The sequence below is a fragment of the Podarcis muralis genome, chromosome 1 (assembly GCF_964188315.1).
Source record: "Podarcis muralis chromosome 1, rPodMur119.hap1.1, whole genome shotgun sequence".
NCBI classification, from domain to species: Eukaryota; Metazoa; Chordata; class Lepidosauria; order Squamata; family Lacertidae; genus Podarcis; species Podarcis muralis.
Window position 1 is genome coordinate 5,307,962 of NC_135655.1, and position 24,337 is coordinate 5,332,298.

The 24,337-nt window shown below is 46.8% G+C and overlaps 1 protein-coding gene across 1 annotated transcript in view; it reads right to left on the reverse strand.

Moving 5' to 3' along the window:
- Window positions 1-24,337, reverse strand: part of LOC114585455 (maestro heat-like repeat-containing protein family member 2B) — a 78,394-nt gene that overhangs the window by 14,112 nt on the left and 39,945 nt on the right. Inside the window, exons 20-34 of the mRNA XM_077917400.1 lie at window positions 21,810-21,962; window positions 21,360-21,386; window positions 20,606-20,728; window positions 19,331-19,410; window positions 18,860-18,986; window positions 16,024-16,119; window positions 14,104-14,205; window positions 11,767-11,890; window positions 11,544-11,653; window positions 10,515-10,667; window positions 7,842-7,996; window positions 7,531-7,693; window positions 5,285-5,475; window positions 1,866-2,003; window positions 414-525 (exon numbers count right to left, since the gene is read on the reverse strand). Of these exons, the coding sequence (XP_077773526.1) occupies window positions 414-525; window positions 1,866-2,003; window positions 5,285-5,475; window positions 7,531-7,693; window positions 7,842-7,996; window positions 10,515-10,667; window positions 11,544-11,653; window positions 11,767-11,890; window positions 14,104-14,205; window positions 16,024-16,119; window positions 18,860-18,986; window positions 19,331-19,410; window positions 20,606-20,728; window positions 21,360-21,386; window positions 21,810-21,962 (1,854 nt within the window). The remainder of the gene's footprint in view (window positions 1-413; window positions 526-1,865; window positions 2,004-5,284; window positions 5,476-7,530; window positions 7,694-7,841; window positions 7,997-10,514; window positions 10,668-11,543; window positions 11,654-11,766; window positions 11,891-14,103; window positions 14,206-16,023; window positions 16,120-18,859; window positions 18,987-19,330; window positions 19,411-20,605; window positions 20,729-21,359; window positions 21,387-21,809; window positions 21,963-24,337) is intronic.

A 24,337-nucleotide genomic window follows, 5' to 3' on the forward strand; every position in this document is an offset into this window, starting at 1 on the left:
ATTTCCTTCAGAATGGATTGGACACCTTCCGACCTGAGGGGCTCATCTTCCAGTGTCATAACTTTTATATGCCTGTTGTCTTTGTCCATGGAGTTTTCTTGGCAGGGATACTGGAGTGGCTTGCCGGTTCCTCCTCCAGGTGGATCACGTTTGGTCAAAACTCTCCACTATGACCTGTTCATCTTGGGTGCCCTGCTCGGCATAGTTCATAGCTTCTCTGAGTTATTCAAGCCCCTTTGCCACGGCAAGGCAGTGATCCATGAAGGGGATGGGAATTGCATACTTAAGTTCATTAATTTCAATGGGTCTACACTGATTAGGACTAGCACTGGACACAAGCCAGAGGCCTCCGTTCTTATGCTCAAATACCACGGCACCTTTTGAAAGCAACACCTGAGATGCCCATGTCTTACCTCTGAAAAGAAGGCAGTTCCTGTCAGCTGAAGCTTTTCGGACTCTGAAGTCATCCAGGGGAGGGCCTTCTCAATGATCTTTTGGTCCAAAAGTCTATTCTGAAACAGATGTCTATAAGAGAAAAATGAACATTACAAGATGCTCACCTCCACAGCTGTGTGGGCGAGTGAGGGAGTCTGAATTGGGGTCATTCAAAATACGAGCTCCCCTAGTTCAGAGCAGCTTCATCCCAATACGATACGATAATCTTTATTGTCATTGTCCCATACAGAACAACGAAATTGAAACTCTACATCAGACATTCAAAAACCAACAAGCCTGCTATCCCAGCTATCCCAGCCTGTTTAGCCCCCTAAAAACTCCAATACCTCATAATTAAATACAATATACTCCCATGGAGACTACCTTACACTGCGTTTAAAACCTGAATCGCATTTGGATAGAAACTCTTTCTCAGGCGGCTAGTCCTAGTCTTTATAACCCTGTACCTTCTTCCAGAAGGCAGAAGCTGAAAGAGATCATTTCCGGGGTGTGCACTATCCTGCCCTATCTCTGCAGCTTTCTTATGGCACCTGGAAGCATAGATTTGATCCAAGGTGGGAAGAGTGCTCCCTTGGCCTATAGAGCGAGATGAGTGCGCAACCCCAGAGTCGGTCACAACTGGACCTAATAATAATAATAATAATAATAATAATAATAATTTATTATTTATACCCCGCCCATCTGGCTGGGCTTCCCCAGCCACTCTGGGCGGCTTACAAAAGAATATTAAAATACTGTGATACATCAAACATTAAAAGCTTCCCTAAACAGGGCTGCCTTCAGATGTCTTCTAAAAGTCTGGTAGTTGTTGTTCTTTTTGACATCTGGTGGGAGGGCGTTCCACAGGGTGGGTGCCACTACCGAGAAAGCCCTCTGCCTGGTTCCCTGTAACTTGGCTGTAATGGTCAGGGGTCTCTTTACTTAGGGAGAGTGCACCCAATTATTCTCTCTGCAGTCTTTACAACCCTGGACAGCATTGTTTTTCCCCTGACGGTGCAGCTCCCAAACCACACACACAGACCATAAGTTAATACACTTTCAACAGTAGAATGGTAAAATGCCATCAACAGGTCCTTTGAGAGATTGTTTTTCCAGAGGATTCTCAGAAAATATAACCTCTGGTGGGCCATTGTCCAAAAATCTGCTCCTTGATCTCAGGAAGCATCCTGCATAATTTGATTGCAATCTCTTAGAAGGTGACCAAACGCATAGCCAATAGGCAAACGATTTCCCCAATATATAGCAGATAGCCTGAAATGCTTCATTGATGGTCTGCTGAACTCTGTATAGGATAACAAAGGAATGTGGCAGTTCCGCAGCTCCATAGTCCACTGCTCCGGAATATAAGGGGAAGTGTGGCAAACGTCAAATGAAGGACTTAGTTCACTAAGAAATCCCAAGTCCCTCACCTGGCCAGTAGAGAAGCCCCCTCCTGGTGGGTTCTAGGATCACCAAGTGAAGTCCAGATGTTCACCTCTCCAAACTCTGCCAGTGAGGGATCAGTGGTAAGCTTCAACACGAGAGCCTTCAGACTTGCCACAGAAAGTCTGTGGAGCAAAAGGGCACAGAAAGGGCATCTGAATCGGAAGAAGGTCAAAGTCGAATACTTGAAGAAGAACAGGCCAATACAAACTGAAAATGGTCTGCCACCTCTGGTCACCTCTGGCCCTAAAAGCACTGAGCCAGCAGCTGTGGGTGACCAACTGGGCTTATTTCAAGGGGTTAGGATTAACGTGCAAAGCCATAAATGACTTGAGATCCAGCTACCTAAACCTGCCTTTCCCAATACCAGCCATTTTGGAGAGGGGAGGCCTTTTTGATTGCGCCACCCTCTGCAACAGGGTCTTCTTGGTGGCGGCTCCCCATTTGTGGAACCCTCTTCCTGGTGAGATGTGTCTGCCTCTCTCATTATTAACATTCAGGAGCAATTAAAAAACAACACACAATTCTATTCATTTGGGAGATTTGATGGCCGAAAGCTATGGCTCCTGGCAACCTGGAAATTAATAGCTGTGAGGGCTATGGGACTGTTTTTAAATGTTTGTTGATGTACTTGATGTTTTAACTTTTTCTTGATGTACTAAATGTCTTTATTTTATTTTATAGCATTTTGCTTTCCTAGCTTTTTGCTGTCTTGGGCTCCCATTGGGAAGAAGGGCAGGATAGAAATAAAAAATAAAAATAAAAAAGACTGTTTTCCATGGAAAGAAGTCATAAAGAGGGAACTCTGCATGTGCAGCTGTCTAAGAGGAAGCCCAAGGTTTGCACATCTGTATGCTATGTTCAAGGGGTTGTTAGTTCAGTTCCTGCAGGCCGACAAGAGAGGCCTCTGTATACGCAAATTTACTAGTTCAGAAGGGCTGCTGTCACAGGAAACCATAGAACTGTAGAACTGGAATGGACCCCAAGGGTCATCTAGTCCAACCCTCTGCAATGCTGGGGTCTCAGCTAAAAAAACCTGATAGATGGCCACCCAATCCCTGCTTACAAGCCTCCAAGGAAGGAGCGTCCACAACATCCCCAGAAACTTGACATGAGCCAACAGTGTGACGCGGCAGCTAAAAAAGCCAATGCAATTCTGGGCTGCATCAATAGGAGTATAGCATCTAGATCAAGGGAAGTAATAGTGCCACTGTATTCTGCTCTGGTCAGACCTCACCTGGAGTACTGTGTCCAGTTCTGGGCACCACAGTTCAAGAAGGACACTGACAAACTGGAACGTGTCCAGAGGAGGGCAACCAAAACGGTCAAAGGCCTGGAAACGATGCCTTATGAGGAACGGCTAAGGGAGCTGGGCATGTTTAGCCTGGAGAAGAGGAGGTTAAGGGGTGATATGATAGCCATGTTCAAATATATAAAAGGATGTCATATAGAGGAGGGAGAAAGGTTGTTTTCTGCTGCTCCAGAGAAGTGGACACAGAGCAAAGGATCCAAACTACAAGAAAGAAGATTCCACCTAAACATTAGGAAGAACTTCCTGACAGTAAGAGCTGTTTGACAGTGGAATTTGCTGCCAAGGAGTGTGGTGGAGTCTCCTTCTTTGGAGGTCTTTAAGCAGAGGCTTGACAACCATATGTCAGGAGTGCTCTGATGGTGTTTCCTGCTTGGCAGGGGGTTGGACTCGATGGCCCTTGTGGTCTATTCCAACTCTAGGATTCTATGATTCTATGATTCTATCCCAAGTGAGTCCATTCCTCTCTTCTGAATCTTATTGCTTGTAGCTTGAATTCATCAGTTTGGGTCCTACCTTCCACAGCAAGAGAAAGCAATCTTGCTCCATCTTCTGTGCTAGGCCCAGGGGTAACCCGTGAAACGCGGTCCAGGACCGGTCCAGAATCCAGAGGTTCTACTAGGAGTCAGTCCCACAGGGCCAAGGCTGGACATGAGGCAGGAAACCAGGCAAGGATAGGTGCAGGATCTGGCATACAGCAATGTTCCTCCCGCAACCTGGGGCAGGGTCCAACAGCCTGTTATCTTTGTTGGAGTAACGGCTGGTCCTGATCCCCTGGTGACTCACCTCCCTGTTTCGCCTGAAGGCGAGCACTCCTCCTGCAAGTACTCAGGTCTCTCCTTCTCTCAGACCTTAGTCTTTGCAGCTCAGGAGACGTCGGTGGGTTACTAGACCCAGGGGCCGCCTCAGCCTCCCCTGACCCAACTGGTAGTGGAGCAGCTGTAAGTGATGGCCCAGCTGAAGGCAACAAGGTAATCCCCGCATCTGGAGCCAGGGCAGGCTCAGGCCCCTGACTCGGCCCAGCTGGTGCTTGTTGCAGGGGAACCTGTGCAGACCGGGGCTCTTCAGGATCAGGCACCAGACTTGGTTCAGATGATGCCTGAGGCAAAGGATCCGGTGCAGACTGAGACTCCTCTGGTTCCGAGTCTGAGCCCCAGTCCCAGGCCATCACACCTTCCATGTGACACAGCCATTCAGTTACTTGAAGACATGTATCATATCACCTTTCAGTCTCCTCTTCTCTGGGCTTAACAGACCCAATTGCCTCAACTGTTCCTCATAAGGCTTGGTGCCCACACCCAAGATCTTTTATTCATTTATTTTATTTATTTTATTGATTTATTTTTCCCCTCATGCTTATTTCCATGCTTATTACATACAACCCCCCCCCCCCAAAAAAACCAATACTGAAAAGGGATACAGCTTAAGAGGGGAGGGAAAAGGAAAGAAAATAAAATTTACACAATCTGTTAATAAGATAAAAATTATGACATAAATTTGTGATTGCAATTTCACGTTACAATAAAAATAAAAATCTCATTACCTTTTATACCTGACCTCCCATTTATTCCTTATTTCTTTTTACATAAATTTACTGCCGTATCAAAATTCTATTTTTTATATTAACATTTTCACAATTTATAAATGTTTATATTTATATAACCAATTAACAAAAACCGTTGGGATGACTCAAAAGCTGCTACAGATTTTAACCTGGTATAATTTTGTTTAAGATATGTTCTGAAGGCTTCCCATGTTGATACAAATTCAATTCTCGGTTTATTTGTTTATTTTTTTTTCAGATAGACTATCTGATTCAGCATATTCAGTCAATTTTTGTATCCACTCTTGTCTAGAAAGAATTCTGTCGCTCTTCCACCTTGTAGCTATATGAACTCTGGCTGCCACTGTTGCATACGAAAAAAGATCTTTAAATTTTTAAGGAATATCTGAATCAGCAATGTCCAACAGATATGCTTCTGGTTTCCTAATAAATGAGATTCTTAACATATTTTCTAATTCAAAGCCCAGACCCAAGATCTCTATGTTTCCAGAGGAGGCCCTTGCAAAAAAGAGGTGGCCAAATGGGAGACTGACCTGCAAGGGTTGCCTTCAGACAAATGCTGCTCTCTCAGAAACAGCCTCCGGCGACCCTCGTAAAACGGCATCCTCTTCTCCAGGGTTTTGCTGACCTGCTTTAGGAGAGTGCAGAACAGCTCTGGGAACAGTTCCTGGATGCCCTCTTCGGTGTGTAGCACAGACAGGACCTCGTAGATGGCGCAAGTGGCCTGAACAGAGAAACAGCAAAAGAATGAAAGGACACCTGGGTGTGTGAGAGGACGTCTTCCAGTAAAACGGCCGTCATAGAACTGAATCACGGAATTGTAGAGTCAGAAGGAGTTCCAGTGGTCAGATTGAGGTTGAATCCTGACAAGACAGAAGTACTGTTTTTGGGGACAGGAGACGGGCGGGTGTGGAGGACTCCCTGGTCCTGAATGGGCCAGGTGCGCAGCCTGGGAGTCATACTGGACTCACAGCTGTCCATGGAGGCACAGGTCAATTCTGTGTCCAGGGCAGCTGTCTACCAGATCCATCTGGTACGCAGGCTGAGACCCTCTCTGCCCGCAGACTGTCTCACCAGAGTGGTGCATGCTCTAGTTATCTCCCGCTTGGACTACTGCAATGCGCTCTACGTGGGGCTACCTTTGAAGGTGACCCAGAAACTACAACTAATCCAGAATGCGGCAGCTAGACTGGTGACTGGGAGCAGCCGCTGAGACCACATAACACCGGTCTTGAAAGACCTACACTGACTCCTAGTAGGTTTCCGAGCACAATTCAAAGTGTTGGCGCTGACCTTTAAAACCCTAAATGGCCTCGGCTCAGTATACCTGAAGAAGCATCTCCACCCCCATCGTTCTGCCCGGACACTGAGATCCAGTGCCAAGGGCCTTCTGGTGGTTCCCTCACTGTGAGAAGCCAAGTTACAGAGGGCCTTCTCGGTAGTGGCACCCACCCTGTGGAATGCTCTCCCACCAGATGTCAAAGAGAAAAATAACTACCAAACTTTTAGAAGACATCTGAAGGCAGCCCTGTGTAGGGAAGCTTTTAATGTTTAATAGGTTATTGTATTTTAGTGTTTTGTTGGAAGCTGCCCAGAGTGGCTGGGGAAACCCAGCCAGATGGGCGGGGTATAAATAAAATAATAATAATAATAATAATAATAATAATAATAATAATAATAATAATAAAAAATAATAATAAAAATAATAAAAATAATAAAATAATAAAAATAATAAAAATAATAAAAATAATAACAACAACATCTAGTATCAAGCGGCAGAGGAAACAACCCCACAGCAGGTTGCCAGGAATGGATAAGACAAGGAAAAGTCCTTACCATCTGATTTTTATTCAATATTTACAGAGAGAGGCTTGGAACTCAGCCTCTTGGAGTAATGGCGGTGTCCTGAGTGACTCTCCACCCCCTTTTTCTCCCACTTCCTCATTCATCATCTCCTCTATGGGTGGTGCTGAGGGCCCTTTGCTTCTGAGCTCTTATCTCTCCTACTTTCAAGGCTCGCCGGGTTCTGGGAGGGGAGGGTCTGGAATGCTTTCTAAGGACACTGTGTCCATCAGCTGTTGTCCTCCTGGTGGTTCCTCTTCCTCATCTCCCTTTATTTCCCAGCTCCCTCCCCCCTCATCTGCCTCTGAGCTGTGATCTCCCTCAAACCCCTGTTGTCATTCTGAACTGTCTTCTTCTTCTCTGGAAGGGTCAGGCCGGGGAGGCGGTCTCCACCATTCCTCCTCTGCCCAGTCCCTGACATCTAGTCCAAATTCCTGCAATGCAGGAATCACAGCAAAAGAATCGCTGACAGGCAGCTATCCAGCCTCTGCTGAAAAACCTCTGATGAAGGAGAGTCCACCTTCCAAAACTGCCTGATTTTCTGACTGCTGTATGGAAAAGCACATGAATGTGACCTTGGAAGAGTTTGTAAGTAAAGCATTTTTAACTTACCAAATGTGTGGTCTCTTTCTATGCTAGGAGAGAAGAGAGGGACTTTGGAAACAACTTAGAAGGGAAATTTTTTTGCTGGAGTTCTCTCACAAAAGAGTACTTGCCCCAAACCTGGATCTTAGGCATCCTGGAATTCTCTTTTTCATATATACCTATATTTTCCTCTTCAACCCCCATCAGATTTCTGGTGCATGAGAGGCTACCCCAGTAGCCAGGCTCTCCTGATACTCTTATGTTGTTTCAGTCTACATTAAGCGAGCTGAAATCTCTCCGCTCTAAGAATCCCTCCCTGTTTCTCAACTGCTCCTCACTTCTTCTTGCTCACCTTGAGAGGTCCTTCATCTGCAAATTCCACGCTGTCATTGCTGCCTGAGGAGAAAGGGGCTTCCAGACTTGAAGGCTCTGCCACCCTGGCTGCTAACTTGCATAAAATCAGTAAGGCCTGGGAAGGGTCTTTGCCTAGGGACCTCCAGAGTTCACCCGTTTCACTGCAATGCAACAACACACAAGTTGAAGAGGATTTGTTTTCCCACAAGCACCGTTCACTTAAACCCAGTGGGTCCAATTTGTGGGCTGAAATGCAGTTGGAGTATCCCCCCAAATGTACAAAAGCCTCAGCTTAATGCTGGCATGCACCTGTCCATCGGGAGGCGGCGGCAGAATAGGCTCTCGATCACAGTGTCCAGGTGAAAATGGGAGACAGCAGCCACAGCTTCCACAAGGACCTGCCGCAGATCTTCCTGTTTGATGGTGGGCAAGCGGCTGTAGAAAATGTCCAGGATCTCTGAAACCTGACAGGAGCAATTCAGGTGCATGCATTGCTATCAGCAGTCCCACTCATATGAGTCAATTGCATTCTAGAAATTCCAAATACCTTCTTAGAAATTTAACGCTACTCTGCTTTCTTTGAACAAAGGAGCATAAGAACCTGCTTTGTCCTGAGCCAGGCCACCAGGCCTGCTGGCTCTCTATCATACTCACAATGGCTCTCCAGGGTTTCAGAGAGAGGCATTTCCCCAGCCCTATATTTCTATACGGCCTTATACAGCCCAAGGTTGGTCCAAGGAATGTGCGCACCACGAACAGATTAACATTGCAATCTTATTTGGGGGAAAGGCTGTAGCTCAATGGAAGAGTACCTGCTTTGTTTTTGAAGAAGTAAAACCAAGTTCAGCCGTACCTTGGTGTCATGGTATTGCCGGAGAACGCAGGGGAGGAGGAGGAGAGACAAGCAGAGGAAGGGGGGGCAGGAAGTGCCAGTGCAGGAAAGGAGGGGAAGTCAGGAGGAGGGAAGGCTCTCAGGTGCTGGAACAGAGCCTCAACCCCGCACAGGAAGCTCTGGCACTGACAGTGATGCAGTGCCGGTTCCTTCTGCTCAGGAAAGGAGAGGGTTAAAGCGCAGGGGGAGAGACATCACTTGAGAATGCCTCGCCTCTTCTGCTGGAAAAGGGGCGGACGTAAGTCACTTTGGGAATCTGACTCACAGGATTCGGACGCATGATTATGTGTGCTGCTTGTACATATGTAAAATAAAGGATGTATATATGTACCTCTGACTGAGCAGAAGCATTTCTTGCGGAGAGTATTCCCAAGCCATCACACTTGGTTGTCGAACGCTTTGGAACTCGTACGTTTTGGCTCCCGAACAATCAAAAACCGGAAGTGAGTGTTTTTGAATAATTTTTGGAAGACGAACATCCGGCGTGGTTTCTGCGGCTTCCAGTTGGCTGCAGGAGCCACACTTTGGTTTCTGAATGTTTTGGAAGTCAAACGGACTTCCGGAACGAATTCCGTTTGAAAACGAAGGTACGACTGTACTTCATTCAGGACCCAGTGGTGCTCTGCTGTGCTAAGCTGGTTAGGTCAAAATTTAATTTCAGTTTATGTTCATTGGTTGCTCGAAAACAAGGGTAAGGAACTTCAGCCATGGGGGCCACATGCAGCCTCAAGCCTCTCTACCTGGCCACCAGGGCTCTCTTTGGCCACACCCCCTTCTACAAGGCCACACCCCTCCCTGGCCCTGCTGTGTGTCCTCTGCAAGAGCTTTTACTTGGCTGGATCTTTGGAGTGATGGGTACATGTAGGAAGAGCATCCTTTTGCATGGGCAGAATGTGCAAAGGTGAGAGTCGCATCCATCACTCAGCCAACTTGCCCATCCAGCCCCACCCACAACTGGCATGTACCCCCCCCCGAAGGACTATGAAACACGATCCCTGCCTCTGCCTCCCCCTTCTTTTGGCGGGCATCTCTTTAGGCTCCCGCAGGGATTTTTTGAAACTGGATTCTATCCAAACGCGATTCCTTAGAGCCATCCTTAGGATTCCCCCCTCGGTAGCGGGTGCGGTTATGAGATTAGAGGTTGGCTGGCAAGCTCTACGGTATGTGGCCTTGAAGACGAAGCTCTGGCTATGGCTCAAGCTTTGTTTTAAACCAGTGGGTATTGCCCCCTTGATATTGAGGGACGATTTCCAATCATCTTGGGAAAGGGAGGTCATTAACGAGGTTCAATCCTGCGGATTGTCTCACCTTTACTTTGAGTCTATGACGTACAATCAAGCTAGAGCTGTGATCTCCCGGAGACTGAGTGACATTGCCAGACAAGAGGACATAGCCCAGGTAAAACCAGGGATGTTCCTAGGGGACCAGATTTATCGGACCATACCAGCCCCCTACCTTGCAGAAATCCACTATGTGGAATACCGCAGACTTCTTACAGAGGCTAGATTAAATGTCCTTGACTCTGCGATATTGTGGGGAAGGTACAGGGGAGTACCATACGCCCAGAGAACCTGTCATTGTGCCATGGGCGTGGTTGAGTCCACCGAACACATTCTCTTGACTTGCCCTTCTTATGCAGAGCTTAGACAAAATTTTATAGACCCACTCCTATGTCAATTTAGCTTCCTACCCGGAGAAAAACAGGTTTTACACTTGCTGAATAATGTCACTAGAGCTATACCTTCCTTGGTGGCCAAATTTCTTTTTTTAGCTTTTAAGCGTCGCAAGACTATAATTGACTGTATTGATATGGGGCTATCTGTTTAGCCCATTTTAGTGTTGGCTAAGTTCTAAAATCTTCCTGGATGTTTTAACTGTGTATTGACAAATGTACTTTTTTCTGACTGACGGTCGAATAAAAGGTTGTTGATGATGATCCCTGCCTCTGCTCAAAAGCTAAAGCCAACCTTCCACACCAGCCAAAGCCTGCTCCAACAACCAATTGTAGATGGGTGCCTTTGGAGGCCTGTCTGACACATGTCAAACAAAGCTTATAAAAGCCACCCCCCCCCATTGTGGCAAGTAATCACCTGGGCTCCCATAGCATCTCCAGAATCCCAAAGGATGGTTAGCAGCCAGCGGCCAGCAGAAATGGCGCACATTTCATTTCCGGACACCAGGTCCTCCAGGATGACCTCGATGAAATCCAGGGCTTGATCTGGTGGGAAATGCACGCTGACCACCTGTGAAAACGCCAAAAGTAAAGGTTTGTGAACCTATGATCACAATAACAGTTGCACTGAAATGCAACTGTGATTCATTCTGACCATAGAGAGGGAAATCGTCAAAGAAATGGAAGTGGCCTGTACTCCCTCGAAGGTGGCGGGTTTTCCTTTGCTGGAGATTTTAAAACAGAGCTTGGATGGAAATCTCTTGCGGATTCTTCATCTCTGATTCCTGCATTTCTGGGGGTTGGACTAAATAATAATAATTAAAATAATAATAATAATTTGTATTTATACCCCACCCTCCCCAGCCAAGACCGGGCTCAAGGCGGCTAATACCCGATATAAAAACAATTGATTGAAATACAAGTTAAAAACAAGATTAAAATACAACATTAAAACATTAAAATGCAGCCTCAATTTCAGTAGAAACTCAAATCAAAATTTGGGGGGGGGGGGGGATGAAAACGTCAAGTCTTCACCAAGGCTAACTATCCAGACTGGTCCTACATGGGCCAGAAAAAAGCCAGGGAAGTCCCCAAATAGGAGTTCCATCACAGGAGGAGAAAGGAAAAAAGAAAGAGGGGGAGAGAATTAAATTGATTCCAAGCTAAAGTCCAGGCGGAACAACTCTGTCTTGCAGGCCCTGCGGAAAGAAATCAGATCCCGCAGGGCCCTGGTCTCATGAGGCAGAGCGTTCCACCAGGCTGGAGCCTATGCTGAAAAGGCCCTAGCTCTGGTTGAGGCTAATCTGACTTCCTTAGGGCCTGGGACCTCGAGGGTGTTGCTATTTATGGACCTTAAGATGACCCTTGGGGTCCCTTCCAACTATGTAGTTCTGTGATTTAATGAAATCTGGTCCACAGATGTTAGCCAAAGGATTGGGAAATTCACCTTGGCCATTCTGCACGAAGCTTCGAATAGAGCGCTGGGGACCTCAGCTTTCAGGTCACAACAGGCAGACAGCATTTCCTCCTCCTCCTCTGCTGTGACTTTTGTCTGAGCTGGCAAGGGGGGGAGAGAATAGTGATGGATCTATTTCCTGACCAGTTCATTTCTGGCTGGATAGATTTTGCTGAAAGGAGGCGTTGCTATGATTCTATGGTTTTAGTCTCACCTTGTATGTGCAAAAGGCAACTAATGCACTGGGCAGCCCACTGCCGGCATCTGAAGGAGCCATCACAGGTGTAGGGGGCAAGGAACGCAACCAGCGACCCAAATTGCTGAAAATTTTCTCCATCCTACAGGAAAAGAAAGTTTTTTTAAAAATCTGTTCATTTGTGCCTGCCTGATCTTTATGACCTGTGTGTGTGTGTGTTAGGATTCTTTCCCCGTGTTGCAGTCATGGGATTGTTTATATCACATGACGGCGTATGTTTTCATTCCACATTGTAGGAAGTGAAGGAGACCGGATGTTTTTATTACTGTGTTGTAGGACATTTGTTCTCTCTCTTTGCTCTCTGATGCTGAAGAGGAAGGAGCTGAGTCAAGATGCTCCGAGTGTGTACCGTATTTTTCGCTCTATAAGAAGCACCCAACCATAAGACGCACCTGGTTTTTAGGGGAGGAAAACAAGAAATAAGAAGCCTCCTGAGCGAAGAGGGAGCGCTCCTCCCTCTTCGCTCGGGAGGCTTTGCGGGGCTATCCCTGAAGCCAGGAGAGCAAGTGGGATCGCTGCGCACCGATCCCTCTTGCCCTCCTAGCTTCAGCGAAAGCAAGCCTCCTGGCTTTCCCCCGACCTCCCGCAAGAGCCGCGTGCTCTTTAAAGGGAGCACGGCTCTTGGGGCCTTTTCTGGGAGGTGGGCGAAGGGACAGAGCCGCACGCTCTGTCCCTTCACCCACCTCCCGCAAAAGCCAGGGATAGCTGCGCAAAGCCTCTTCAGGGCAGCGGGATGAAGGCTCCCCACTGCTCTGTGGAGGCTTCACACGGTTAAGCCAAAAGCTAGACCAGTGAGAGGGAGCACTGTGCAGGGCTTCCTCTTGCTGTTCTGGCTTCTGGGAGAGCCCACAAAGCCTGCATTCGCTCCATAAGACGCACACACATTTCTCCTTACTTTTTAGGAGGGGGAAAAGTGTGTCTTATAGAGCGAAAAATATGGTATATGTAAAATGTAGTTTAGCCGAAAAGCTGTGCTACTGAGTCTGAATGCTGACTGCCTATACTCTGCTGATCCGAAGTGTGTTGATGTCTCTTGGTATCAGTCGGTGTGATGTTTGGGCTGGAAAAAGCTTTTGAAGCTCCCGAACAACCGACCAGGTGGGAGAGAACATGCCAGTCGAGCATGTGTCTCTGCCGGACACCTACTCATGTGTAGGACCTCCTGACAGGGGGTCCCCCCTCCACGCCACTTGTGAGATGGATGGTGACCAGGGCTGGGGAGAAATCTAATTCTGATTGACTTTCAACGAGAAGCTACCTGATTTGCCCCTCTCAAACCAATGCGTGAACTTTCATAAGTCACCCTGCTCTGAATTTTGCACTGAAATTCTCTGACCAAATAATGTGTACAAGCGTGGAAACGTTAGGGGGAAGTTTGTGCAAACATGGACATATCAGTGAAAGTAACAGGGAAAATGTATTATATATATTTTTTGGTGGGGGGGGGGAAATCCTTGCAAATATGTGTGCATTCAGAGCCGTTCGCAATTCGTTTCTGTGAGTGTTTTAAGTCATTTTTAAGATTACATTTTAATGGTGTTGCTTACAGATATTGTTGTTGTTGTTGTTGTTGTTGTTGTTGTTGTTGTTGTTGTTGTTATTATTATTAATTTTTATATATACCCTGCCCTCCCCAGCCAAGGCCGGGCTCAGGGCGGCTAACAGGCAATAATAAAAAGAAGTTGAATGAATACAACTTAAAAACAAAATTAAAATACAACAATTAAAATATTGAAACATTAAAATATTAAAATGCAGCCTCATCACAGGAGGAGAAAGGAAAAAGAAAAAAGAAAGAGGGGGAGGGAATCAAATTGGCTCCAAGCCAAAGGCCAGGTGGAACAACTCTGTCTTACAGGCCCTGCGGAAAGAAATCAGATCCTGCAGGGCCCTGGTCTCATGAGGCAGAGCGTTCCACCAGGCTGGGGCCAGTGTTGAAAAGGCCCTGGCTCTGGTTGAAGCTAATCTAACTTCCTTAGGGCCCGGGGCCACTAGGGTGTTGCTATTTAAGGACCTTGAGGCTCTCCGCGGGGCATACCGGGAGAGGCGGTCCTGTAGGTACGAGGGTCCTAGGCCGTGAAGGGCTTTAAAGGTCAAAAGCAGCACCTTGAACCTGACCCTGTACTCCACCGGGAGCCAGTGCAGCTTGAAAAGCACCGGGTGAATATGCTCCCATGGCAGAGACCCCGTGTGGAGCCTCGCTGCAGCATTCTGCACCTGCTGGAGTTTCTGGGATAGTGGGCAGAGATGTGCAGACTGAGCAGCTGGCAAGAAGGTGAAGAGAAGGAAACTCACGGGGAGCTGAAAGTTCTCCTGGAAGGCAGCGAGGGTCTGGGAGCTTGCCTGCAGCGCTCTCTCCCTGCTACAGTCCGATACGGTGAACCAGGGGTCTATGAGCTGTTGGCAGAGCAGGAAGGCAAACACAACTGATATTAGAAAATCTATTTTTGTTAAATTCCTATCCTGCCCTTCATCTGACAGTCACAGGGCAGTTTGCAATATAAAAATACAGTGCCAATTTTGTCCACCACATTAGCTATGGCTATTCTCACACAGGGCCTTGCCACCGTGATGTTGTCGTTGGAATTCTACTCAATATCGATCCAGAGCAGATTCCAACGTATAGTTAGCAGAGTAAAAACTTAAACACGTTCCAGAGTTTCCCAAAAAATAGACCAGAGGCAATTGTATTTCATCCAGCAGAGCTTTACTGCTACTGAAGGCAAATGAGCATAATGGTCACAGATCCATTACATTCAGGGTTGCTGCTGTCCATAAGAAATCCAGTTGCAGCAGACTTAACTTAAACTTACAATAACTAATAATACAGTCATATCTCGTGTTGTGTCCGCTTCATGTTGCGTCTTTTCGCGTTACGTCCCGTGACAACCTGGAAGTACCGGAACGGGTTACTTCCGGGTTTTGCCACTCGCGCGTGCGTAGAAGTGCTAAATCATGCTTCCCGCTTGCGCAGAAGCGCCAAATTGCGCCGCACTCCTGCACAGACACAGTGTTTCGAGTTGTGAGCATTTCACATGATGGACGGGCCTCTGGAGCATATCACGTCCGTAACACGAGGTACCACTGTAAGTCTAAAACCTTAACGCTAAACATAGTATGTACAGAACACCACACCAGAAGGAAAAGAGATAGAAAGAGAAAGTGAAACCCAGGCTCCTTCTGGCCTTACTTTTATAGTCAGCATGACCTCAACAGAAAGAGATAAGAGAACCAGTTTAAACCAGCTGTACTCTGCTTCTCTGAAGAAATAACCCAAACATCATGAAGTTTCTTTCACACAGAGAAGCTCCCAGAACCCTCTTCAATTAAGCAGAATAGGAAAGATCTCTACACATCAGATCAAGACTTTCTGCACTAAGAAATGCAAACTGACAGGTGTATGAGTTGATAACCCGGCAGAAAGACGACTGCAATGTTCTCTAGGTGAGTCTCCCCTGGAAGACAGTCTGGAAGCTAAAATAAAAAAGGCAATTCATTCCTGAGTGGATTTAGCAGGCACCTGTGAAAGCAGTGATCCCGATCGTGGCGGAGGCCTTTGAAGCACCTCCAGCTGCCTGAAAAGGTCTCTAAACTGGTTGCCTAATCCAAACTATTGAACGCCAATAAAGAGATGAAAAAAATGTTGAAATATACATTTATGAAGAAACCAGAAGCATTCTTATTGGGCATTGTAGGAAGTGATATAAATAGAAAGGAATGTAAGCTGTTCTTCTATGCAACAACGGCAGCAAGAATGTTATTGGCCCAAAAATGGAAGCAAGAAGAATTACCGACGGAAGATGAATGGAGGATGAAATTAATGGACTATGCAGAATTGGATAAACTAACAGGAAGGATTCAAAATCGGCGGGACCAGAAATTCACACAAGACTGGAGTAAATTTACAGATTATTTGAAAAATATTTGTGATAACCAGACTACGTTTGTAGGCTTGCAAGAAGTTTTGTGAGGAGTCTTATTGGAATTATTGCAAAAATGGATAAGGGGGAGGAGGATTAGTTATGACAATTAAAGGTAATAAGAATTTAAGAAATGCGTAAGAAGTGGTTAAAATGGTGGATCATCAGAGGTGCTGAGGGAAGTCCAAAAAAAGATTGTATAACTGATGAGGTTTTGTGGTATGTATCATAATTTATATGTTAAAATTAATAAAAATTATTATATAAAAAAGAGAGAGTTTCTCCTGCGGCTCACCTGGAACATCTCGACCATCAGCTCAGGTGTGGGGTGTTCCTCTACGATGCTCGTCACGAGTTTCCTGAGGGCGTCCATGGCGCAAGAGTACAGGGACTGAAAGCACAATGCAAGTCGGGAGATCGGAGGGCCAAGCTAGATGGGACGTCTGGAGATCCATGACTGGATTTGGCAGCAGTTTTTTTTAAAATGCTCTAATAAGCAGCTGCAGAGGTCCAGTCGGGACATAGGACGCTGCCTTGCACTGACTCAGACACTGGGTCCATTTATCTCAGTATTGTTCAACTGATAACAGCTCCCCAAGGTTTCAGACAGGAGACATTCTTTCCTCCAAAATACTTTATCGTTTTCACTTATTTCTGCAAGAAGCAACCATCAGTCTTCAACAATCCCACCCACCCAGCAGAAGCGCCAAATGGCTATATAATTTCATTTAACGTTTAAGTCATTTCAGTTTTAGCATTCCATAAGTCCTTGGAGGCCTATAACCAGTGTTTTTGGGGGGTTTTTTAAAGGGGAAAATGTTGCCGATACGCACCATGAAGTTGGTACAGTAAGTGGCACACTTTTATTTTTTATTTTTTAATTAAAAAAACAATCAAAGATAAAACGATTGCACACAGTCAAAGAATCATTTCCGAATACTCAAAGTGGATATGCTAATATCATCACAAATTTAACAAACACAAAAATAAGACAAAACAATCTCCATTGCTTGAACTGTTGTCCACAGCTCAAAAGATATATTGTATCTGCAGCAGTGCTGGTCTGCAAGGTTTATACAAAAGCAGAAGGGGGGGGGGGAGAGAATAATAATATTTAAAATATGTTCTTCATGTGCTCCAAATTGTGCTGTGGGCCAGGAAAAGAGCACTGCCTATAACCATGTTCTAGCAATGTCACATGCGTAATATAACTATGCCAGGTTGATTGAAAAGCAGTGATTTTCTTGTCTGTGCGGCTGTTGTGGACAGGGCTTGTCAGTTGCCCATCAACATCATGTCCCAGAGTTGTGCAATCTCAAGTAGCGGTAGGTCTACACTGGTCAGTTCTAACGTTAGAAGTGCATTATAAAAATGTGACACCAGAGGGTGCTGTAGGGCAGCAATCTGTCGTCAAGGGGAAATTGCATTGTCATCTATTATTATGTGTGTGTTTTTACAGCGTTTTTACAATCAGTGGAGATCCAGCCTAGGTCTGCATTCCTACTTGGAGGTGCTAGAGATTGAAACTGGAAAGAGTCTGGCTGCTGGATCAGACCGAAGAGAGCTGATTTAGTCCAACATTCTGTTCTCATAGTGGCCAGCTAGATGCCTCTTGGAAGTGTGCAAGCAGGACATGAGCAGAAGAGGATTTTCTGTTGGGATACTGCCAGGGAGACAAAGGCCGTCATGCCTCCACGTCGTCTCCTGGTCTCCCATAGAACAGTATCAGTCAATTAGCGACACGGGCCTCAGAAATAGCTGTCCACATTCCAGGACTCATGCACGCCCTTTTCGCAGAGTTTCCACAACGGAAGATTCACCCAGGAGAGCAGCATATTTACAGCTTTATTCAGCGGTGGTCAGAACAAAGGAAAAACATGACTGCCTGCCTTAGTGTCGAGGCAACAGAGAGAAAACAAAAGCTATATACAAAACAGAAACTTCCTGTGAGCCGGAAGTACACAGGCTTGTGACACACAACTGCCTGCTCCCTTTTTAAGGTGGAATGGAAATATCCTAACATTTTCCGCATCCTGTGGAATGCATTTCCCCACATTCATTATACGCAGTATGCGAATTTTTGTGTGAATTCTCGGTTGAATAACTGCACCATGAAATTTGGAGAGGTGAGAATGACTCTCTCTCTCTCTCTCTCTCTGGGAAACTTGTATTAAAATGTGAGCTAAATTGAACTCCCACCCAGTGCTGGATTTACATATAAGCTAAACAAGCTATAGCTCAGGGCCCCACTCTCTTGCCCCCCCCCAAAAAAAAATTAAAGGAAAAAAAACACTGGATACATTTCTAAAATATAAGATAAAAAAACAAATAAAATAAAACCTACATACAGCAACAGTGTTTTGTGTTGTGTAGGCTCCTATGATGTAAGTCATGGGCCCCGCCTGCTAGCCTGCTCCCTAAAATATCACTAGTTTGCTCCTTTCTATATATAGGGTGCCTACATTCTGCATGGACTGGTCGCATGGCAACATGTGCAAATGGCTTGAGATATCTGTTAGGTCCATAAATGACCATATAGCATATATTCAACACAAAAAACAGCGACAATTTGTTGTTGACAAAGGACAGCTGGACGTGTCAAGGGCCCCATTATCTTCAGTAGCTTAAAGGTAAAGGGTAAAGGGACCTCTGACCATTAGGTCCAGTCGTGGCCGACTCTGGGGTTGTGGCGCTCATCTCACTTTACTGGACGAGGGAGCCGGCATACAGCTTCTGGGTCATGTGGCCAGCATGACTAAGCTGCTTCTGGCGAACCAGAGCAGCGCACGGAAACGCTGTTGATCTTCCCACCGGAGCGGTACCTGTTTATCTACATGCACTTTGATGTGCTTTCGAACTGCTAGGTTGGCAGGAGCAGGGACCGAACAATGGGAGCTCACCCCATCGCAGGGATTCGAACCGCTGACCTTCTGATCGTCAAGCCCTAGGCTCTGTGGTTTAACCCACAGCACCACCCGCGTCCCTTTTCAGTAGCTTAGGGCCTCATCAAACCTAAATCTGGCCCTGGTCCCGCTCTTTGGTATGATCCAGGCAGTGGCCAATCAGATGCATCCAGGAAACCCCCATGTGGATGAGAAAAGAAGATCTGGAAATAAACTTTTGCCACCTACCTCGGTCTTTAGAGCATCCCACGCTGTCTCTTTCAGCTGCTCCAGGGAAGGAAGAGGAAACAAACTTTTGATGCTCTGATCGAGGAGACTGCGAATTTCCTCCATGGCCAAACATGGCTTCAGTTTGCTGGCAGGAGGAAGGTGGACCGATAAGTCACACAGGAGAGACTTGTGGACATCGGAAGAATAGTAGGCTGGACCTCAGGTTGGTTATGGAACATTTGCTCCCACAAGAGGGAGCGATGGCTGTTACCAAAGTCTCTTAAACAACCCAGACAGAATCCCAAGAGGTCTAGATCAACTGAGAGAACGTGAGACTCTTTAATCTCATGGGTCATGGGTTCGAATCCCACACTGAGCAAAAGATTCCTGAATTGCAAGGGGTTGGACTAGAAGACCCTTGTGGTCCCTTTATACTCTATGATTCTGTGAAAATAAATTATGTGGAAAACTGCTAGGAAACACACCTACCTCAGGAATGCCAGGGCAGTGATGGCATGGGGACGAAGTGCAGTATTCAGAGAGTCCAGTGGTTCCTCCTTGATGAAATCCTGTGAACACAAGACGGGCAAAGGGCAAAAGGAATTGAGGGTGGGGGAAAACCCTTGAGGGGCAGAGAGATTTATCCACTGACATGCCACGGCCTCTATGATTTCCAAAGGATACCAAGAAAGGATCGAGCACTCTTTGCTAAGCCAGTGATTACCGTATTTTTCGCCCCATAAGATGCACCTGACCATAAGACGCACCTAGTTTTTAGAGGAGGAAAACAAGGGAAAAAATATTCTGAATGAAACTGGATGTATGATTTTTGTGGTTCATGCTGTGGCCACAGCCTCCTTTATCGCTAGCGTCCCTTATCTCCCTCCCCGATCACTTGCCGATCAGCTGCTCAGCGGCTTTGTTTCAACAACCCCTTCCCTCTTTCTAATAAAAAATTCACAATCTGCTTTTTGCCCCTGGGGGACGCGGGTGGCGCTGTGGGTAAAACCTCAGCGCCTAGGACTTGCCGATTGCATGGTCGGCGGTTCAAATCCCCGCGGCGGGGTGAGCTCCCGTTGTTCGATCCCAGGGCCTGCCAACCTAGCAGTTCGAAAGCACCCCCAGGTGCAAGTAGATAAATAGGGACCGCTTACTTGCGGGAAGGTAAACGGCGTTCCGTGTGGCCACGCTGGCCACGTGACCCGGAAGTGTCTGCGGACAGCGCTGGCTCCCGGCCTATAGAGTGAGATGAGCGCACAACCCTAGAGTCTGGCAAGACTGGCCCGTACGGGCAGGGGTACCTTTACCTTTACCTTAATTTGGCTCCAGGGACCACGCAATCGCTCTATAAGACACACAGACATTTCCCCTTACTTTTTAGGAGGAAAAAAGTGCGTCTTATGGAGCGAAAAATACGGTAACTTACCTGAAAGGCTAAGGGGCAATCAATCCATGAGGGAAGGATACAGAGGCGACATTTTAGGAGCACCAAGGTGGATTTTGAACGGTCGCCGCTGCATTTAGCCACAAAAGTACATTTGCACTACGGGGCTGACCTCTGGGAAAATAACACCGCTCTGCAAATTTGGAGCAGGAGCTGGCTGTGCACAGTGCCGATTGGCTGGGAGCCCATGATGTCATCAGGAAACCTACCCCCTTACAATCCTATGAGAGGTTCTGCACCTTTGTTAAAAAGTTTCACGCAAAGGCCTCTCTGAGTGATGGGGGCTGCCACAATCTCAGGCAGAATGTCAGGTTCCTCACCAACAAGATGTCCAGGAGCTCCTTTTTGCAAGTTAAGGTGAAGTTCTGGAAGTCCTGGGTCTCGCAGATAGCCTGGCAGATATCTTTTGCGCTCTCAACAAAGGCCAGCTTGAGATTGGAGTCCTGCGTTGCCAAAAGAAAACATGCAAAAAACCCCCAAACTATTATATTAGGAAACATTGCTCCGAAGAAACGGATATAGTATGCAAAAATGTTTGTATATGGAGGAATTTTCAATAAAATTTGGGTGAATTTGCACAAAGGGGAGAAAGCTCTAGTGCTGCTTTTAAGTTTTCCATTGGGGGCAGTTGGTTGGCCCCAGTGAGAACGGGGTGTTGGGCTAGGTGGCGAGGGCGGCGCTGTGGTCTAAACCACTGAGCCTCTTGGGCTTGCCAATCAGAAGGTCGGCGGTTCGAATCCCCGCGACAGGGTGAGCTCCCATTGCTCTGTCCCAGCTCCTGCCAACCTAGCAGTTCGAAGCAGGCCAGTGCAAGTAGATAAATAGGTACCGCTGTGGTGGGAAGGTAAACAGTGTTTCCATGCGCTCTGGTTTCCATCACGGTGTCCCATTGCACCAGAAGCAGTTTAGTCCTGCTGGCCACATGACCCAGAAAGATGTCTGTGGACAAATGCCAACTCCCTTGGCCTGAAAGCGAGATGAGCGCCGCAACCCCATAGTCACCTTTGACTGAACTTAACTATCCAGGCGCCCTTTACCTGTTCAAGACTCCAAGTCAGATAATTCCTTGCTCACCTTATTTTCAATGCTGACGCCCAAAACCTGGACAAATGAAATGGACAAATTGCCAAATAACAAACACAGCATAACAGTCAGCCCATAATCATCATCTTCTATTATTACTGTTACTATTAATATTATTAAAATTTGTATACCGTCCTTCACCTGAACGTCACAGGGCAGTTCACAACATAAAAGTACAAAATGAGAAGCCAAAAAATACACAACGAAAACAATAATATACACAAATAAACCAATAAACCCCTTCTCACAAGCACATTTAAAAGAACATAGGTTTTTGGGTGAGCTTTCCATCCTGCCCTCCACAAAGACCTACAACGAAGGTTTTGAAGGACCTCTTAGTGCTGGCAGGGACGATGGGTCCTTGACTAAGGCCCATTGAACTTTGCCACCCTCTGGAACCAGCTCTGTGGCAAAGACCACCCTCTCCTTTAAAGCACTTGCCTGGCAGCTCTTCCGGTAATAGCAGAGGACATTCTTCATTATGTCGGCCTCCACCCTGGGCAGGAGGAGCTCCTTAGGGGCTTGGAGAGCAACCTTGCCGTAGGTGAGCATCAGCGTTTGGTGGACGTGACCCCGTCTGCCTTGCTGGTAGTCCTGAGCAACAGAAAAAATTACTGGGCATGGCTGCTTCTTGTTCCATTTTGGCTGCCTCCGCATGAGCTGTTTAACTTTAAACCTGAAATCACCAGCCTTGTTTTCACTTTTTGCAGAGAATCTAGACCACACCGTTGCCAGATTCTTGCTACCCAGTGTTTTCAGCCCTGACCTCCTTTATTTTTTGCCAACCTGATTTGCGGCTATTGTTTTTGCAGCCAACAAAGAACTGAAGCACCAGCTTTCTCGATGCAAACTGGCAAATGCTTTTTATGGTTTTTCAGTGCTAGGTAAGGGTAAAGGGACCCCTGACCATTAGGTCCAGTCGTGGCCGACTCTGGGGTTGTGGCGCTCATCTCGCTTTATTGGCCGAGGGAGCTGGCGTACAGCTTCCAGGTCATGTGGCCAGCAGGACTAAGCCGCTTCTGGCAAACCAGAGCAGCGCACAGAAACGCTGTTTACCTTCCCGCCGGAGCGGTACCTATTTATCTACTTGCACTTTGACGTGCTTTTGAACTGCTAGGTTGGCAGGAGCAGGGACCGAGCAACGGGAGCTCAGCCCATCATGGGGATTCGAACCGCCAACCTTCTGATTAGCAAGTCCTAGCTCTGTGGTTTAACCCACAGCGCCACCTGCGTCCCTTTCCCTCTCTCTCTCTCTCTCTCTCTCTCTCTCTCTCTCTCACACACACACACACCAACAACAACAACATCAACAACTGATCTCCTCTTTTCTTAAAAAACCCCAAACCCATGAATTTATTTTAAGGATTATTTCCACAAGCTCACTCATCTGAATTTCTGAGGGGTAAAGCACCTCATGAATCTCTGCAAAACATGCAACAGCCTTCACTAAAATGAGCTTGTTAACACACCACAGCAACTTTATCCTCTCCCTCAGCAAGTCCCAAATGACACCCCAAAGGAGGTTTTTCAAAGAGGAAGTGTGAGGAAGAAACAGAGATGGTGTCGTGCCTCTGTAAGTCCATGCAGGACGCTCCACTGGCAGCAAACCAGGTCTGGGCAAGTGGGAGCTCCTGTCTCTCCTGGCACTGTGCAGAGATAAAGCAGAAATGCTGACAGGGAGGCCATGGGCTTGAGGAGGAATTAGAAGGAGGAAAGCTGAAAGAAGCAGCAGGGGAGAGAGGAGTTCTTGGGAGGCAGAGTAAGCAGTTTAAGGGAACAGAGATAAAAGGGTTGTGCCTTCTAAGGCAGCCCGGAAAGAAATGTCAGATGAGAAAAGGGATTTGAAGAGGGGGGAAGCCCTCAAACCTAGAACAATAGTACAGTGGTACCTCGGGTTACATACGCTTCAGGTTACATAAGCTGCAGGTTACAGACTCCGCTAACCAAGAAATAGTGCTTCAGGTTAAGAACTTTGTTTCAGGATGAGAACGGAAATCGTGCTCCGGTGGCACAGCGGCAGCAGGAGGCCCTATTAGCTAAAGTGGTGCTTCAGGTTAAGTACAGTTTCAGGTTAAATACGGACCTCCGGAATGAATTAAGTACTTAACCCGAGGTACCATTGTAAAGGAACAAGAAATAGAGATTGGAGTCGGAATCATAGAAGGGAAGGGACCACCAAGGCTCATCTAGTCCAGGCATAGGCAAACTCGGCCCTCCAGGTGTTTTGGGACTACAACTACGTGGGGCTGCCCTTGAAACTGACCCAGAAACTCCAGCAGGTGCAGAATGCCACAGCGAGGCTTCTTACGGGGTCGTCGTTGTGGGATCACATTCATCCAGTGCTTTACCAACTACACTGGCTCCCGGTGGATTACAGGGTCAGGTTCAAGGTGCTGGTTTTAACCTTAAAAGCCCTATACGGCCTAGGACCCTCGTACTGGTATGTCCCACGGAGGACCTTAAGGTCTGCAAATGACAACATTTTGGAGGTCCGAAGTCGCAAGGTGGTTAGATTGGTCTCAACTAGGGCCAGGGCCTTTTCAGTACTGGCCCTGACTTGGTGGAATGTTCTGTCCCAAGAGACCAGGGCCCTGCGGGACTTGACATCTTTCCGCAGGGCCTGCAAGACAGAGCTGTTCCACCAGGCCTTTGGGCAAGGCACAGTCTGACCCCCTCCTTTGGCAATCCTCATAGAACTCTAGTCCCATGGTTGCCATTAATTTGATTTTGAATTGATTTTAGAATGAATTGATTTTGGAATGCATTTCAATTGATTGTGATTTTATGTAAACTGTGTTACTCTTATTGTTGTCAGCCACTCTGAGCCTGGCTTCAGCTGGGGAGGGCGGGATATAAATAAAATTTTATTATTACAGTGGTACCTCGGGTTACATACGCTTCAGGTTACAGACTCCGCTAACCCAGAAATAGTACCTCGAGTTAAGAACTTTGCTTCAGGATAAGAACAG